Source organism: Astyanax mexicanus, chromosome 3 (assembly GCF_023375975.1).
Source record: "Astyanax mexicanus isolate ESR-SI-001 chromosome 3, AstMex3_surface, whole genome shotgun sequence".
Classification (NCBI taxonomy): Eukaryota; Metazoa; Chordata; class Actinopteri; order Characiformes; family Acestrorhamphidae; genus Astyanax; species Astyanax mexicanus.
The window spans coordinates 4,846,362-4,865,643 of record NC_064410.1 but is presented as its reverse complement, the minus strand read 5'-3'; the positions used below and the strand labels follow the sequence as shown (position 1 = coordinate 4,865,643).

Below are 19,282 nucleotides of genomic sequence, written 5' to 3'. Positions count from 1 at the left end.
AATCGGATTCATCCTTTCTAAAAGGAGACCGCCCAGTTTTTTAAAGGATTCTTCCGCATGCTCTGTGTAATTACCCATTTTTCAACAGAAAGGGCCCTCAATCCTAAATCCCAAAATATAGGGACATCAGGTTTAACGTTAGTTTGTTATACTGCATCATTAATACAAATAACGTTAGCATTAGCATACACACACACATACAAAAATAAGAGACCACTTAAAAATAATGAGTTTCTTTGACTTTACCAAATTGAAACCCTCTGGAATATAATCAAGAGGACGATGGATGATCACAAGCCATAAAACCAAACTGAACTGCTTAATTTTTGCACCAGGAGTAAAGCATAAAGTTATCCAAAAGCAGTGTGAAAGACTGGTGGAGGAGAACATACCAAGATGCACGAACACTATGATTAACAGATTTCTGAACTCTTAAAACTTTATGAATATAAACTTTCTTTCTTTGCAGTATTTGAGGGCTGAAAGCTGTGCATTTTTTTGTTGTTTTTTCAGTCATTTCTCATTTTCTGCATATAAATGCTCTAAATGACAATATTTTTATTTGGTATTTGGGAGAAATTCTGTCCGTAGATTAAATAGCAAAATCTGAGAAACTGATTCAGAAACTGAAGTGGTCTCTTTTTTCCAGAGCTGTATTTTTAGGCTAATTTAAGCTTCTGAAAGGCGGGTTTTAGAATTACTTGGGGCTGGATGTTTTTGTTGGACCTGGCAACCCTGCTGCAGACGGACCCTTCTGGGAGCTAGCAGTGCTGTTAGCCGGCTAAGCTAAATCACTTCGCTCGGCTTGTTTGACAACACGGAAGTGTCAAAATGGCTCCGAGTGGTCTGAAAGCGGTGGTGGGAGAGAGTAAGTGGACATTTTATATTGAATTAATCTCTTAAGAGCTACATTTCTTACATATTTAATAGTTATATACTTCCTTTGTAACGTCTTTGGCCTGTTTTAAGGGTTTAAACGGGAGTATCTGGTAAACTAGCTAAGCTAAACTAATGCTAACTACCTAACTAACACTGGACTTCTCAAAACTTCCGCTTGAGTTCTGAGGGAATAATGTTCTCCAGACTGAACATTCGCTGATTTAAAGCTCCACAGTTTAATATTAGATTATTAACTTCCTGCTGGAGTGTTTGTATGTGATGTCAGGACTGTGCAGGGCGCAGTTAAACTCCTGATTTATGGTGTCCTGATTGTTCTCAGTCTTGTGACTGACCTCACCACCACGGACAGGCCAAGACAGAACTGTGGACTCACTGACTGAACCACATAATTTACCCAAAGCTGGAAAATATATTGATATTTTATTGTATTATTATAAATTTTCTTTTCGTACCGACAGTAAGCATATAAAGGATATCACTACTGCATTAAGGGGCATAAACACCCTGATTTTTGTTGAGTCCACCCTCATTTAAAAAACCTAAAAAATGAACAGGGTAGTTTGGGAGGGGCACTGGGTGATGTATGGGTTTAGAGGCAGATCAGGAGGAAGGGGAAACTGATTGCCTGAGCTGCCACCGCAGCATTGTGCCTCTAATAGCAAGCAGTAAGACACATATGGTTGAATGTAGTTCTGGGCGGTATGATCAAAAATGTATATCACGCTATTTCTCAAGATTCTGATGGTTTCATGGTAGATCACAGTATTTTTATTATTTTACTTTATTTATTTTTTTTTGTATGAATGGGCTTTTATATAGATTTGTGACTTACTCTACTGTTAGGATTACATATAATATTAAACTTAAACACCTAAAGCTTTAAATTAAGGCTTTAATTACTATTGGGTTTACTTTGCCACAAAATTATACAATTTATAAAGAGATAAGACTTCATTAGTGTTAAAATAATTGTGTTAAAGTTTCCTGTGGGGCTTTACATTGTATGCTAACGCAAATGGCTACCAAATAATTGCACCAAATTTAATTGATGCATTGGATATAATAATTTAATAATTAACCTATTGTTTTAACATCTTTGTTCAGAGATCATCAACGGAGTACTGAAGAGCATCAAGAAAGATGGCGAGTGGAAGGTAATGTGTGTAGATTTAAAATGGCCAGTAAGTTTCTCATATAATCACATGCATTATAGTTAAATGTTTTTTTTGTTTTTTTTCGTTTTTTATTTTTTCTTCTTAAACCTTCACAGGTGCTTATTGTTGATCACATCAGCATGCGGATTCTTTCCTCATGCTGTAAAATGTCAGACATCATGGCTGAAGGTGTTACAAGTGAGTTTTTATAACTCTTTATGGTTATGTTAATAGCTTTTGCGCTTTTCTATATTTTATTTGCCCAGAATAATTTGGGTGGAACAGTAATATTCCAGTAATATTTACTGGTTGTCATTGGTTCTTAAACCAGACCTCAGGGCCCACCAGACAGTTCACATTTTTGCTCTGTCTGTGTGCATTGAGAGTCTGGATTGGACAAACACATGGACCGTTTACTGAGCCTGAAGGCTGGTTTTAGAACCTGTGGGCTTTGTTCAACAGCTGATTATCTGCTTCAGAGTTAAGAGAAAAAACAGGCTAGTCCTGTTACAATTATCATATAATGACCGTCTCACAGATAATTCAAACAATTGCCATTATTTAGTTTGACCTCAGTTATTTTCACAGTCATTAGGTTTACAATGAAGCAGATAGAGCTGGACAACAAATCAATATTTATCTATTGTATTTTATGTATTGTGAGAAGCCATTACCAAGTTTCCTGAATTAAATGGAATTGGGCACTGAGTGTTTCATTACACACATAAAAAATTCAGTTAGAGCCACAAATGCTGCAATTTCCTGAACGTCCTGTGATAATACATGTGGTTCATCTCATAAAGTTTTAAATTATGATTTAATACAAGACATCAATATAAATTAGTTATCTTAGGATGAAGAATCATTTCCATTGCTTTATTACAATGAATTAGCAGCCTTTCATACTGGAAGTAGTTGGACCAATATGGTAAAAATAATTGATTGTCCTGTTCTTCTTTCAGTTGTGGAGGACATTAACAAGAGGAGGGAGCCAATCTCTAGCCTGGAGGCCATTTACTTCATCTCCCCTGTTTCAAAGGTGTGAACCTATTCTTAATATAAATTACTGTTGTGGATTTTTTAATGTGATTTTCAGTCAATGGTTTTATTGTTATAATAAATTTGCTTTACATTTTCCATATATAGTCAGTCGATGGTCTGATCAGTGACTTCAAAGACTCAGCCTTTACATACAAGGCTGCACACATCTTCTTTACAGAGAGTAAGACCTATTACACCGCTTTTAAATATTTAAATGTAATGTTTTCCAGATTATATTTATATACTTATTTTAGACATACAATGAGATTTGAGTTTATGTTGCTATATATAATACCATACCTTCTGTTTCTGTTCAGTGCTTAAGCTGTGTGCAATGGCCGGATACACAATGCAACAGGATGTTTCATAGCATGTGCTGACATTGCGTTGTTTTGGTTTTTAGATTGTCCCGATGGTCTTTTTGCTAAGATTGGCAAGTCAAGAGTCGCAAGGGTTATCAAGACACTAAAGGAAATTAATGTGGCTTTCTTACCATACGAGTCTCAGGTGTGTATTTATTTATTTATTTATTTATTTATTTATTTATTTTGCACATTTGTGTGTTAGTAGTTTCTGAGGAATCAAAATTAGGTACTGAATAACAGATAATAAATTAATAAAACACTGAAAGTCAGGAGACAGAGGCTAGTATTAGGCTAGATTGCCACTTAAGGCAATCAATTTACACACACCGTATAGGCATGCAGATTAGGGTTTCAAGGCAAAACTTCATCAGTTTGATTGATTTCCTGTTTCTCTCTCTGTCTTGTAGGTGTATTCTCTGGATGACCCCAGTTTACTGCATGTAGTCTACAGCCCCACTGGATCTAATGAGGATGAGCGCACCAAGAAGATGGAGGCAGTGGCAGAGCAGATAGCAACACTGTGTGACACACTGAAGGAATACCCTGCCATCCGCTACCGCCAGTACGTTCCAGCCACACCAAGACTTTGTTAAGCAGATTTTTACACCGACTTTTACTTTGAAAATTAAAAATTCTTTTATTTATTAGGCAGTTGATCTTTAAAAAGCTTGATTTGATTTTTTTTGGGATGGTAAAGTCACATCTCGCATCACACAAAAGCAAATAAAGCTTAAGTAATTATTGGATTTGGATGGATGTTAAAAGTATTTTAAATGGATATTTTGATATTATCATTATACTACACGCCGCAAACAGTCTATTTTCATGCCTTGCTCCTGCCCTGTTAAAATAACAGTGAAGTTTATGAATATATCAATGCAGAGATAATTTTGCCATATTGTTATCATGGCAACAGAAAATACATGTGTGCCACTGACTGATTAAATCTCTGACAACATTCACCAGTCATATGTTAATTGCTAATTTGGCTATGCATTTGTGCCATGTACTTACGGTGGCATTGACACCCTTCCTGTTCTCAGTAACTCTTAATTCTTGTGTTTCTCAGGGGTCCAAAGGAGAATGTTGCACTGGCGGAGATGGTGCTGGACCGCCTGAATGCACATAAAGCAGATAACCCCAGTATGGGAGAGGTGAGTCCTTTAGATATCAGTCACTCTTGTGCAGGGCAGGGATCTGACCCTATACATCAGGGATCGACAGTGGGCGGCCCCCGGTCCAGATGTGGCCCACAAGCATGAAACATCTGGCCCGTGACGTTGTTTGAACTATAATAAACGATAATACGATAACTCTTTTTTTTCTTCTGCCCGTTCTTGGGCTCCATATCTCCTTATAAGGCCGTTTTTTCCCCAGCCGTGTCCCAATTCTCCCAATTCACTAGCCGGGTTAGCAGTAGTGTATTGGACCGCGATCCTGATGAAACGAGTTCGATCCCGTATAAGGAGCGGTGTGTTTGTTTATTTTTTTTTCCCTTTCTTTTTGGGGTTACCTGCTTTGAGATCAACTGTTCTGCAATTGGGTTTAACAACCCTCTGGGCTGGAGAGATACAAGTCTGTAGCACTTCATCCCATTACACTTCATTTTACTAAACAGAATTTTTTTCATGGCCTGCCATGTAACGGCTTGAAGAACATCTGTCCCTCGGCCAAACTTGATTGTCGACCCCTGCTATACATGCTAATATTTAAATGAAATAAATGTGTATTTAGGTGATTATGATCAGTGTTAAACATTTTAGATAACACAGTTTGAAGCTAGCAATAAAGGGTTTGTTTGATCAGGCATGCTGCTGTCAGTGGCATCTCTTATTTAAATATCTCATTGAATGTAATATAAGGGGCAAACATGCGACACCCTAACACTTCACTTCACACCCTCTACAGTTTCCGCTTTTCTGCTTTACACTTCTTGCCTTAAGAGATTATGTTTCTTTGCTGTCTGCTGGACTGTTTCATCTCTCTCTCTCACTCTTTTTTTTTTCTTCTTCTTTCTCTCTTTGTTTTACTCGGGTCTGTCAGCTGAATATTCCCTGAGCTTGAGGTGGGTATCTTTAAATCTTTTTCTGTCAGTCTGCCATGTATTTTTACACCCCTCTCTCTTTTGCTTTTATTTTTCTTTCATTTTTCTTATGAAACATTCCCTTTATCCTCTTCTACTTACATCAAATGCTTTGATGATAAGTGTACCTTTTAGTTTATACAGTCGTAACCTTGACCGTAACCTAAAATCACTGTACAGCTCTGAAAAAAATACCACTTAAAAATTATTAGATATAATAAATAATAAATAGATTTTTTTTCTTTTTTTTTAAAATTGAAAACCTTTGGAATATTATCAGGTGGACGATGGATAATAACAAGCCATGAAACCAAGCTGAACTGCTAGAATTTTTGCACCAGGAGTGACATAAAGTTCTTCAAAAGCAGTGTGTAAGACTGGTGGAGGAGAACATGATGCCAAGATGCATGAAAACTGTGATTAAAAACAAGGGTTATTCCACCAAATGTTGATTTCTGAACTCTTAAAGCTTTATGAATTTGAACTTGTTTTATTTGCATTATTTGAGGTCTGAAAGCTCTGCATCTTTTTTTTGTTTTGTTTTGTTTTTTTTTCAGCCATTTCTCAATTTCTGCAAATAAATGCTCTAAATGACAATATTTTTATTTGGAATTTTGGAGAAATATTGTCCGTAGTTTTTAAAATAAACAACATTGTTCATTTAACATACAAATATACCTATAAATAGCAAAATGAAAATAAAAAAAATCTGTAACTGAAGTGGTCTCTTAATTTTTTTCCAGAGCTGTATGTTGCAATAGAAAATGTTCAAAATATGTAAAAAAAAATTATATTGGTTATGTAATTCAGTATGTATTATTTACAGCGCCTGTAAAACAGTTCTAAATTCTGTTGTATATAGTATTACCATTATCGCACCCAACCCTACTTTGGTAAATGTGCAGAGCTGTAGCCTGATATAAAGATCTGAGTACAGCAGGACTGTTTACTCATACAAAAGGAATGGGCTCGAACAATAATCATCCTTCAGGAAATAAGCATGTCCTCATTGTTTCCATTCATCTTCCTTCCAATTAAACCTCTCTGATGTAAGACATATTCTCAGATGCAGAAATATTTAAATGTTGATTAGATGTGTCTCTTTGATTCTGGGTGCAGGGGACAGACAAAGCTCGATCCCAGCTGCTGATTGTTGACCGAGGCTATGACCCCATCTCGCCCCTCCTGCATGAGCTCACCTTTCAGGCCATGGTTTACGACCTGCTGGAGATAGACCAAGACATCTACAGGTAACATACTTTTTCCAGCCTCGCTGTGAATGTTAACATGTTGTGTTTAATAAAACCGTGCAAACATATAATCTTTGTGTGGTTTTAGTTTAAACAGACTGTGTTTGTCTATTGTTGTGACTTAGATGAAGATCAGAACAAATTTAATGACTAATTTACGCAGAAATCCAAGGAATCCCAAAGGCTTCACATACTTTTTTTGCAGTTGAATGTTTCTCATATGTACAAAATCACTGTATCAGTGACTCGTGACAACATTTTGAATGGAAGAACATGCCTGAAACCCCTTTTTCTCCATTCTGACATCCTATAAATTACCACCTCTACCATTCATGACTATGAGGGACATGCCCTGGGTCTTCTCCTGCTGTTTGCTTTTATATTATCTATTCAGCCAGGTGACCCGTACAACTCAAATTCACATTTTATGTTCTTTACATATTAACTCAAAGCCAAAAGCCACTTCTCTTCCTCTTACAGTCACACAGTCTCCTCTCATTTTATCATATGGTGATGCCATGGTCGTAACTAGATATGTATTAATATTTTGTCCCATCATTTATTGTGCCATACCATCCATCCCAAATTATTACATCAGGGTACTTTTTTTTTTTTTTTTTGCTGTTTTAGCTAAAGGAAAAATTCGCACTGTTCTCAATTCCTATTATATATCTACTAGACACAAATGATATCTTTCCAGTATTTTACTTTAATCCTGGATATATGGAAATATTTGGAGTGCATTATTAGTATCGTGACATTCTCTATAATTGACTTTTGTTACAAATCTTATAATTTTTTTATATCTCACTTAGGAGTGTGCCATATCAGATCATATTCAATTATAAAATTACATTTTCATTTTGTTGCAGTAGTGTGTTTTTTAAATTAATTTTCTAAATCAGTGATTTGTCATATCGCCAAAAGTATAATTATTGCAAATATACCATGAAATATTGTGATATATAATTTTAGGGCCATATTTCCCACCCCTAATTGACAGTCACATGGTACTGTGGATTGAGGAATGTTAAAATGCCCATTCAACTTTAGAAATATAAACATCCCATCAATCTGTTAATCAATATCAGGCCTGGCTCAAACTCAAACTGATAATAAAAGTTGTCAGCCTAATTCACAGGATAATACCTCACAATTTATATAGGTGTGGGCATTCCCCAAGCTGTTCTTTGTGAAAACACTTCATGATCAATTTACATACTGCTGTCCCAGGATTTTGTGTAATAGCAGTTCCTGGATATGTTCCTGGAGTTCATGACTAGTGTTAACAGTATTACATTATCTGCACCAGAAGAAAAATATTGGAAAAATATTTCTTCAGGGCTGCAAATTATAAGTTACTGATAATTGAATCCTCATTCGAGTTCGATATCAAGGTTTGCTAAGCTGCCATTGTATAGACCCTTGAGCAAGGCCCTTACCGCTCTCTGCTTCAGGGTTATTCTCTTTTTAGAGCCCATCCAGACCTGCTGGACGTCTGTAAAGCTTGTAATCTGATCCCTCTGTAATCTACACGTTTGTAGGTATGAAACAACTGGTGTTGGAGAAAACAAGATGAAGGAGGTTCTGCTGGATGAGGATGATGACCTGTGGGTCCAGCTCAGGCACATGCACATAGCTGATGTCACCAAGTAAGATCACATAATCTAACAGAAAGCTTTACACACATTTTTAATTTTTCTGTACTTGCTGCTTTTTTCCTGATTGAAACCGGCATGTCTGTGTGTTTTAGGAAAGTGACTGAGATGCTGCGCTCCTTTTGTGAGAGTAAAAGGATGAGCACGGACAAGGTGCTGTTTTTTTTTTTTTTTTTTTTTTTTTTTTTTTTTTTAAAGAGCATTTTGTTGATCACACCTGTTTCATTTAGTCAAGCCTACAGGAGTGTTTTGTTGATTTCATGCAAAGAAAATCACATTTCCAAAAATGCAACTATACAGAAAAAGGAATAAATTTCATACATTTTGAAAGAAGTCAGTGTAAAAGAAAAAATGTTAATCTTGGGACATTTCTGTTAGTCCATGGGTAAATAAATTTTTAACAGTGTAAAAACAACATACACTCACTGACCACTGGCCACTATTAGGTACACCTGTCCAACTGCTCATTAACACAAATGTCCAATCAGCCAATCACATGGCAGCAACTCAATGCATTTAGGCATGTAGACATGGTCAAGACGATCTGTTGCAGTTCAAACCGAGCATCAGAATGGAAAAGAATGGTGCTTTAAGTGACTTTGAATGTGACATGGGTGTTGTTGCTGTTGGGCTGGTCTGAGTATTTTAAACACTACTGATCTGCTGAGATTTTCGCAAGGTTGGCAAACAAAAACAATATAATATAACACAATATTTATATTTTGTCCCAGCCCTACTGAAGTAACAGCCTCTGGTGTAGTTACGGAAATATTGTTGTAATTACTTGATTGCATTCAGCCACAAGAGCATTAGTGAGGTCAAGTACTGATGTTTTATAGTCATCAAGCTGTTGCTCAGCTTTAGGCTCCATGGCCTCAGTGTGAGTGAAGTGCAGTGTACAGTAAAGTTGAAATGTGTGAGTTTATTCTTCTGACTCTGAGCTGCAATATCCATCTGTCCATAGGCCAACATCAAAGACCTCTCTCAGATGCTGAAGAAGATGCCACAGTATCAGAAAGAACTGAGTCTGGTCAGTGTTTTTTTTGCCTGTTTTTGCCAACGTTAACCTTTACTGTTACCGATTTGATCAGATGTGGTACTGAATTGTGATTGTAATTTGCATTTTGTGATTTCTAGTACGGCACTCACCTGAATCTGGCTGATGCCTGCATGAAGAAATTCAAGACTTCTCTGGACAAGCTGTGTGAGGTGGAGCAGGTCAGTGCTGCTTATTTTATTTCCTTAGATTGTTGCAGGTTATTTCAGCCTGTTAACTTTGCTGCTACCACAAAACTGCTTCTATTCTCAGAACTGGGACTGCTCTGATTGTATTGTATTGATTAATACTGTTATTTTTATTTGTTTTAATTCTAAGCGTATATCATTTTAAAAACAAAAAAGCATTGTTGATAAGTGGTTGTGCATGTTACTAATTACATGATTTGTATGTATATATATATATATATATATATATATATATATATATGTACAAATAAGAGACCACTTAAAAATTATGCGTTTCTTTGATTTTACCAAATTGAAAACCTCTGGAATATAAACAAGAGGAAGATGAATGATCAAAAGCCATCAAACCAAGCTGAACCACATTAATTTAGCACCAGGAGTAAAGCAGCATAAAGTTATCCAAAAGCAGTGTGAAAGACTGGTGGAGGAGAACATGATGCCAAGATGCATGAAAACTGTGTTAAAAACCAGGGTTATTCCACCAAATATTGATTTCTGATGTCTTAAAACTTGTTTTCTTTGCAATCTTTAAGGTCTGAAAGCTCTGCATCTTTTTTTGTTATTTCAGCCATTTCTCTTTTTCTACAAATAAATGCTCTAAATGACAATATTTTTATTTGGAATTTGAGATAAATGTTGTCTGTAGTTTATAGAATAAAACAACAATGTTCATTTTGTTTAAACATATACATATAAATAGCTAAATCACAGAAACTGATTTAAAACCTGACATTTTTTCCAGAGCTGTGTTTGTGTGTGTAGTTTCGGTACACACCAATAGTTTCAGTACACACCTAAAAGATATATACCTGATTTTTTTTTTTGCTTTTATTTGTTTTTGCTCTAAAAGTTCAGGATGAGTCATAGTATGTGTCTGTAAGTAAATGTCAACTTCACTTGGGTAGGATTCTGTTGACAGTGGGTTTTGTGTGCAGTGTGTAAACACGGAGAATATATTTAGCATCCTGCAAGATATGGTACTGTAGTGGGCTTTGTGTTGTGACTATTCTTTCCTGTTGTAAAATCTGTTCATCATTTTATATATGAATAGTTTTCGTTTTTTTCTTTATAAAACTTCAATTGTCAAAAGATTAGAGTAGAACCCAATATAGAAATAGTGTATTTAATACACAACCATTGTTTTGGAGTAAAGTGGTTTATATAATATGTAAAAGAACCCAGACAGATGTGGTTTAAATGGTGACCTCTTTCACCCACAACGAACGTCTAAATCTCATTTCAGTCGATTTAGATGCTCTTACACAGTCTTATGTTTAAGTATATATTGTTTTATTACATAAGCTGCTAAATATTACTGCAGCTACACTGATAATGTACAGGAAGGCATATAATGTAATCTCTGAGCATGCAGGCCATTAACACTATAGTGGATTTACGTTTCCATTATCTAGCAATGCTGCAGGCAGATTTATCTGCTGGCCTTTCTGCTCAGCTCATCACACATGTACTGCTTTTATCTACAGTGTTGGGGGCTGAGTGTTTGTGTCTGTGCAGAAGTTGAAGAAGTGTGCTGTACAATGTGCTTTATGTTGTTATTGTTGGTCCATTAATGTGTATAACCCCTCTGACCTGCTCTTTGTCACGTAACCTGGGTTCTCAGCTCTGTTTCAGACTGACAGCTTTAGGGTTAATTAATTCCATGTATTTTTTCTATTGCTGATATTAAGTAGATGCTTGTTTTATGAACGATTGCATCATTGGATGAGTTGGCCGTGATAAGGAAATGTACAGCTCTGGAGGAAATTAAAAGACCACTTCGGTTTCTGAATCAGTTTCTCTGATTTTGCTATTAATAGGTATATGTTATTGGTTATGTAGTTATTCTAACTACAGACAAAATTTATCCCAAATTCCAAATAAAAATATTGTAATTTAGAGCATGTATTTGCAGAAAATGAGAAATGGATGAAATAACAAAAAAGATGCAGAGCTTTCAGACCTCAAATAATGCAAAAACAAGTTCATATTCATAAAGTTGTAAAAGTTCAGAAATCAGTATTTGGTGGAATAACCCTGGTTTTTAATCACAGTTTCCATGCATCTCGGCATCATGTTCTCCTCCACCAGTCTTACACACTGCTTTTGGATAACTTTGTGCCTTTACTCCTGGTGTAAAAATTCAAGCAGTTCAGTTTGGTGGTTTGATGGCTTGTGATCATCCATCTTTCTCTTGATTATATTTCAGAGGTTTTCAATTTGATAAAAAAGAAAGAAAAAACAATTTTTAAGTGGTCTCTTATTGTTTTCAGAGCTGTATACTTCTATAAAGTGTACACTCTCTTAAATACATATTTTTTTTGTAGAACACACTGCAAGTTATCAAGAGTGCTAAATCAACAGTGCTAAATTATACCACTAAATGACACATTTTTCTGGACAACCTGTGAAGCTGTGGGTTATGAACTGTGATAATAATTTTTCAGTAGTCTTGGAACTAGGTGTTCTAATGTAAAACCTGCAGTGGTGGAGGCTTCATGCTATGCTGTCAGACTTCATTTTGCAGAAGTATGCTGAGGTCATAAGGAGGTGATTATGCAAGTGAAGGAGGCAACCATTAGGCTGAAAGAGTTAAGCAAACATTCTCAGTGTAAAGAGCTATACGTTCTGCTCAGATAGGATTAGGTGCTTTTGGATTTTTTTTTATGGCTGACCAAAAACACTAATCTGAACACTTACATGTTACAGTTATGGCCAGTAAGAACAGAATATTGTTACTTTAACTCTATTTATAACATTATTTCATGGTATAAATTACTTTATATTATTGTTTTACTTACTGAAACAGGTAATTACATTGTCTTGTTATCCTTAACATGCTTGCCATGTTTTGCACTGTCTTTTGGTTCCTGTATATGTGTTGATGGGTGTTGTGTAAGACTATGAGTAGTTAACTAATTACAGGAGCTCTAACAAGTCCTACTTGCTCATCGCCATGTTGGAACCCCATTTTTTCATGTTTTTATTATTGTTTGTTGTATATCAAATATAATAGTTGGTCGTTTTCAACTGTAATATACATTACTTTTAAGGGCTGACCTATCTAAATCTCACTGTGGTTTTGGCAGGGTGTGTGCCATTGATCAGCCATTCTGCATTTGTTTTTGTTTCTTAGCTGTATATATATATATATATATATGTAATGTATATATGTATATATGTATATGTGTGTGTGTTTTTCTTACTGTGTGTTCTGTGCAGGATCTCGCTATGGGATGTAATGCAGAGGGAGAACCAATCAAAGATGCCATGAAAAGCATCGTTCCTGTCCTGCTAAATGCAGAGATTCAGCCATACGACAAAATCCGCATCATACTGCTCTTCATCTTCCACAAGAAAAAGGGTACAGTGTTTAACACATCCTTTAACACAACACACTAGGCTACTTTCTTTTACTCTTTTCTTGTGCTTTATACAGTTGGGAAACAGCTGGATAAGTAATATATGTTGTAATGGCATATTAAAGGAGAAATCTGGTGTGAAATTTGTGATTTGGGGTGTAGTAAAACATGATAACGAGTGCAAACTTTTGTTGAATAGCTCACCTCCATTCGCACCCAGCATTCTGAAATATAGCGCTTTTTGTCAATGCTTCCAACAGGCTTACAATGGTAGTGATACGGGCAGAGAGTTACCCATGGAAAGCAATCCCTATTTTTACACCATTAATGAGGTGCAAAGTAGCTCTAAACTTCATTGGTAGAATTCTGAGGGTCCTGACATTTAAAACGAGGCACTGAGAACTTCAAAAAGTGCACTGATAAAAACACTGTTTATACACACACAGTACTTTCAGGTTGTTTTCTGGGCACCACCATCTTGAAATTAAGTCCCAATAAGTGAACGGACAAATACAAATGAATAGGTTGGATAGGGGAACAGATTGCAAAATTTGTCCTTTGGAAATGTGTGATTTTATAGAGATATTTTCAGCAACAGCTGGAATTCATGCAGTTTTTTAAAATAAACAATCACTTTCAAAGTTCTCAGTGCCTCGTTTTAAATGTCAGGGCCCTTGGAATTATACCAATGAAGTATGGAGCTACTTTGAGCTTTGAGTTAATAGTGTAAAAATAGATATTTTTTTGGCATGGGTAATGATATGCCCCTATCAGAAGCACAATAATTGTAAAGCACATTGAATTGCCTAAATATGCTATATTAAAAATTGTATTTAAATTGTGGTACAGTTCAGCATTACTTAAAAGCTGAGATTTAAATTTTGTTCATTCTTATTGGTCAGTGTAACGTTTATTAATTTAATTTTCTGACCATTAGAGGCTAAATGCAAAAAAAAGAAAATTATATTTAAAAACTGATCATTTCATTTATGATTTTTTTAATGGTGTACAGTGTGCAAGAAATACGTTTTTCATCCATTTTTCCAATTTAAATTTTTTCATTTCTGCCCATCACAATTGGAATTTCATGAACAATGAAAAACAAATATTTACTTAATTTTCAGATTTCTTTCATTTTTCATTTTGCAAGTTGAGTAATACCATCATATTTGTGTTACAAGATCTGAAAACTAAGAAAAGGTTCTACTTTTTTTTTTCTGTTTGCGAAAGGCTTAAATGAAAAACTAGATCATTGAAAATTTGGATAAAAATCCCATTTCTTCTTTACTATACTGAATGGGAAAAAAATGAATGATTAATTGTTATACCCATTTTTTTATTTTTGAGTTTAGATTGATACAGTCAGAAAATTAAACTGCTAAATGTTACACTGAGCCTTATTGTTTGTATATTTATTATTAATAAATCTGAATCTAAAATTGCTATAGATGAATCTCAAGGCTTAGGTCGACACTCGCAAATTTTGCACCGCTAATATCACATAAGCTAATTTTCTTAAACATGCTGTTGTTTTAAAGGTATTGCTGAAGAAAACCTCACGAAGCTCATCCAGCATGCCAACGTGCAGCAGGACAGCAATATTATCACCAACATGCAGCACTTGGGCTGCCCCATCATCACTGGGGTGGGTACTATTCCTGTTCCATAGCTACAGTATTATATCTGCCATCCAGCTCTGTGACATTCACTGTTCTGCTATGCTTTACAGGGTGCAAACGCTGGCAAGAGTCTTCCAGACAGGAAGGAAAGAACTGAGAGCACGTACCAGCTGTCCCGCTGGACCCCCACCATCAAAGACGTCATGGAGGTAGATGAACTGACCTGTTCAGGTGAATTTCTTTGGGTCCTGTTTTTTGTTGCTTATTGTGATTTTTGTCCTCAGAGCATCATTGAAGACAAGCTGGACAGGAAGCAGTGGCCTTTCCTCTCAGACCCCGCCCCCATTTCAACCACCCAGACTGCTGTAAGGTACGTGAGGATTACACAAGACCATGGATTACAAATACAGCGTTTTTAATCTGAGGGCTTTGTTTAGGCAAGAAGTGACAACAGACTTCGACTAGTGCTCTGTTTCAGCTGAAATAAAATCACCAGTCCAAGATCTGTGCAGATTCATACTGGATATAAATCTCTTTACAACTGGTGGGGTCAGATTGTTAAAACAACAAACATTGCAGATTCATACTGGATTAAAATGATCTGTTAGCGTCAGGCTATAAAAACTACACACAATGCAGATCTATACTGGAGTTAAAAACGCTTTACAGTTACTACTACACTGTATATTCATACTGGTTTAAATCATCTATCACTATTAGTATCAGGCTTTAAAAACTACACTGTATATTCATACTGGTTTAAATCATCTATCACTATTAGTATCAGGCTTTAAAAACTACACATACTATAGATTCACACTGGAGTTAAATCACTTTACAGTTACTATTGGCAGGTTTTAAAAACTACAAACTGTAAATTCATACTGGATTAAAAGAACTCAACAGTTATTAAGATATTTGGTTAAATATTCATACACTATAGATTCACACTGGAGTTAAAGCGCTTTAATTCCTGTTAGGCTTTAAAACTACACTCTATAGATTCATACTGGATTTAAATTGCTCTAACCTTACTACTGTCAGGCTTTAAAATTATACACTGTATATTTATACTGGAGTTAAATTGCTTCACAGTTACTACTGTCAGGCTTTAAAATATGCAAACTGTAGATTCATACTGGAGTAAAATCATCTAGCACTGTTGGTGTCAAGTTTAAAACACGAATCACACTGCAAATCCGTACTGGAGTTAAATTGCTTTACAGTTACTACTGTCAGGCTTAAAATTACACACTGTAGATTCATACTGGATTAAAGTGACTCCAGAGTTATTATGTTATGTTTTAAAAGCTTCAAGCACTATAGATTCACACTGGATTAATTTAATGCCATAATTACTATATTGCACTATTGGAAAAGCTACACACTGCTTTTTTTATACTGTATTTGAAAAACTCCCTAGTTATTCCTATCACTGTAAAAACTACACACATTATGTATCTATACTGCATTTATACTGCATTTAAATTATTCTGCATTCATTACTGTCAGATTGTAAAACTACACAACTACTGAAATTGCAGATTCATAGTGCATTATGATCACTCTACAGTTAGTACAATCGGATTATAATAATAAACCACAAAATTATTGTTCTTCAGGCTGTAAAACTACACACATTGGAGATGTATACTACATTTTGATTACCTCATAATTCTTATTGTTGTACTGCAGAAACTACTCATCATTGCAGGTTCATACTGAATTTAAGTCACTCCAGAAATGTTACTCTCAGACATTATTACTGTTCATTTAGTTCTGCAGTAACAAAACCTAAAAGGTTGTGTAGACTCTCTCCTGAGCACAGTGCCTGTTAACACCTAGATTACATTGTGCTGAACAGGATTAAAAAACAACTTAATAAATCTATGACTGTTGTTTTAATGGTCTAACTGTGGTTCTGTACTTCAGCAGTGCACGATTCGGACAGTGGCACAAAAACAAGACGGCGACGGAGTACCGCAGTGGCCCTCGACTCATCATCTTTGTGATTGGTGGCGTAACACACTCTGAAATGCGCTCTGCTTATGAAGTCACCCGGGCCACTGAGGGAAAGTGGGAAGTCCTGATTGGTGAGTGGTGCATTTTTTTTTTGTCTCAACCGTTTTGTTAAGACTATTTTTAAGAACAAATGTCTAGTTCTAAAAGTGCTCTGGTGTTTCTGTATAGCCCTGCTTTAGTTACCTGAATTAGTGGTCTCTGAAGAAAGACAGGATTTGGGCTCTTTCTTATGAATATTCATATATGCAAATATAACGCCTACCTGCCCCCCAACCACAGTCTGTAAAATTCAGAAGATCAGGCTCTAAAATCAGTTTAAAGTTAAGTTGTATTACAGAGTTAATGTCTGATTAAACATGATTAAACTATGTGCCTTTTTTCAGGTTCATCCCACATTCTGACTCCAACCAGCTTCCTGAATGATCTGAAGAAGCTGGAGCCGCCAGCTCAAGCCTCCGCCTAGAAGTGATGCCCTCCTGATATTTACAGTAACTAATGTCTGTCTGAGAAAACCATTCAACCTCCCACGGTTTTATGACTGATCATAAACACGGAATCGGATAATTCAGTGTCTTTTAAAGTTTTCTTGTTTTAAGTTCTGGAGAAACATGGTGTGTATATATATATTCCTGGTATTTAATTAATTTAAAATGGCCTTCACATTCACAGAGATGCTGTAACTGGAAATTCCTTCTAGAGCTGCACAATATAGTGATACACGATAAATCTTGCCAATCTATGGAGGAACTGCTGTGTGTATAAATACTGTACTGCCCCACGTGTCCCTAACTTTGGACATGCACACTGGATTCACAGATAATATATAAATATATATGTTGTAACTTTTATTTTGTAGTTATTTCTTCTTCTTCTATATTTTGTTCTGCTACATAGATAAAACAGACCTTGGTTGTGTCCCAAATGCATACTATTTACTAATGATACCTAATTTTTGTGTGTAAAATATGCAGCATAGAGAAAAGTGTTAAAAGTTGAGTATACTCAAATATCCACAGTACATAATAAGAACTGCTCAGATTGTAAGTTATGATGGATGATGCTATGATGGAGCCTGGTATCCCACAATACAATGCAACGCAGAAAGAGAAGAGCTTCTTAAATGCTGGTGAGGATGGCTCCAGGAATAATATTGTCATTTAAAGCATATAGAAAATGGGAAATGGCTGAAATGACAAAAACGATGCAGAGCTTTCAGACCTCAAATAATACAAAGAAAACAAGTTCATATTATAAAGTTTTAAGAGTTTAGAAATCAGTATTTGGTGGAATAACCCTGGTTTTTAATCACAGTTTTTTTCCTGCATTCAGGCATGTTCTCCTCCACCAGTCTTACACACTGCTTTTTGATGAATTTATGCCACTCCTGGTGCCACTCCAAATTTCAAGCAGTTCAGTTTGGTTTGATGGCTTGTGATCATCCATCTTCCTCTTGATTATATTCCAGAGGTATTCAATTTGGTAAAATTAAAAAATAAAAAACTCATAATTTTTAAGTGCTCTCTTATTTTTTCCCCAGAGCTGAATGTTAGCATATCAACATCCTTTCCTGTTAGTAAAAAACGGATTCATATATGAATCTGCACAAACCTGCACTGTTAAGATTAATATATAAAATACACCTTACAATAGTAGTGTGTAGTATGCAATTGGGACACAGCCCTTATCTATGTACCTTATCCTCTTTAGAATAAAGGCTGGTGAGAGTCAGTGAGGACAGGCCAGTTATCCAGGCTGTGGTGATGGTATGAAGTGTTCCCTCTAAGACCTTTCAGCTCTCTTCTTCTACACTGTTGCACTTTTCTTTATACGTTCTCACTTATAGCTGTTATTTTCTTGGGAAATGTTTGTTTGTCTGTTTGACTGATGAAGCTAAAAATAAAGGTTGTGCATATGCTTCACCTTCATCTCGCTTTTTTTTTTTTTAAGGTTTCTATAAACATTGTTTTTATTTATTTATTTATTTTTATTTACAGTCTCTAGACTCTTACGCATACTAGTGCATATCAAAAAATAGAATATCATTGAAGAGTTAATTTATTTCAGTAATTTAGTCCTGCTGGAAAATGAAATCCGCATCTTCATAAAAGTTGTCAGTAGCAGAGGGAAGCATGAAGTGCTGTAAGATTTTGAAGGAAAGTGCTGCACTGTACTGACTTTGGACTTGATAATAAAACACAGTGGATCAACACCAGCAGATGACAGACATGACTCTCCAAACCATCAATGACCATCAGTAAATTTTACATTTCATTTGTAAATCAAGAGACCAGAGTCTGGAGGAAGAGGAAGAAGACTGGAGAGACACACAGTCCAAGCTGCTTGAGGTCTAGTGTGAAGTTTCTACAATCAGTGATGGTTTGGAGAGACATGTCATCTGCTGGTGTTGATCCACTGTGTTCTATCAAGTCCAAAGTCAGTGCTGTTGTCAGTGCTTCCTGTCTGTAGGCAGTTTATTCTTAGTAAGCATGATAAAGTCCAGAGCAGGAAAGATGCGTGTGGTTGGAAACACACAGGTTGTAGAGGTCAAGTTGGGTGACCTGTAAGTGCTGAGCCTTAACTGTTTAT

General features: G+C 35.8%; 1 protein-coding gene across 2 annotated transcripts; it reads left to right on the top strand.

The window, feature by feature from the left end:
- Positions 1 to 617: 617 nt before the first annotated feature.
- Positions 618 to 18,615, top strand: stxbp2 (syntaxin binding protein 2). 2 transcript variants are annotated; one of them, XM_007229065.4, is made up of 19 exons: positions 618 to 868; positions 2,005 to 2,054; positions 2,171 to 2,252; positions 3,017 to 3,093; positions 3,201 to 3,276; positions 3,499 to 3,602; positions 3,868 to 4,022; positions 4,530 to 4,614; positions 6,663 to 6,793; positions 8,338 to 8,445; positions 8,547 to 8,604; positions 9,416 to 9,481; positions 9,589 to 9,669; positions 12,916 to 13,057; positions 14,594 to 14,700; positions 14,785 to 14,883; positions 14,959 to 15,044; positions 16,610 to 16,767; positions 17,080 to 18,615. In XM_007229065.4, exons 1-19 carry the CDS (start codon positions 832 to 834, stop codon positions 17,157 to 17,159), a joined length of 1,782 nt encoding a protein of 593 aa, XP_007229127.1. In that variant the 5' UTR covers positions 618 to 831; the 3' UTR covers positions 17,160 to 18,615. The 2 variants fall into 2 exon arrangements, with proteins under 2 accessions (XP_007229127.1, XP_007229126.1); XM_007229064.4 differs by having other exon boundaries at positions 620 to 868; positions 16,607 to 16,767.
- Positions 18,616 to 19,282: the final 667 nt, after the last annotated feature.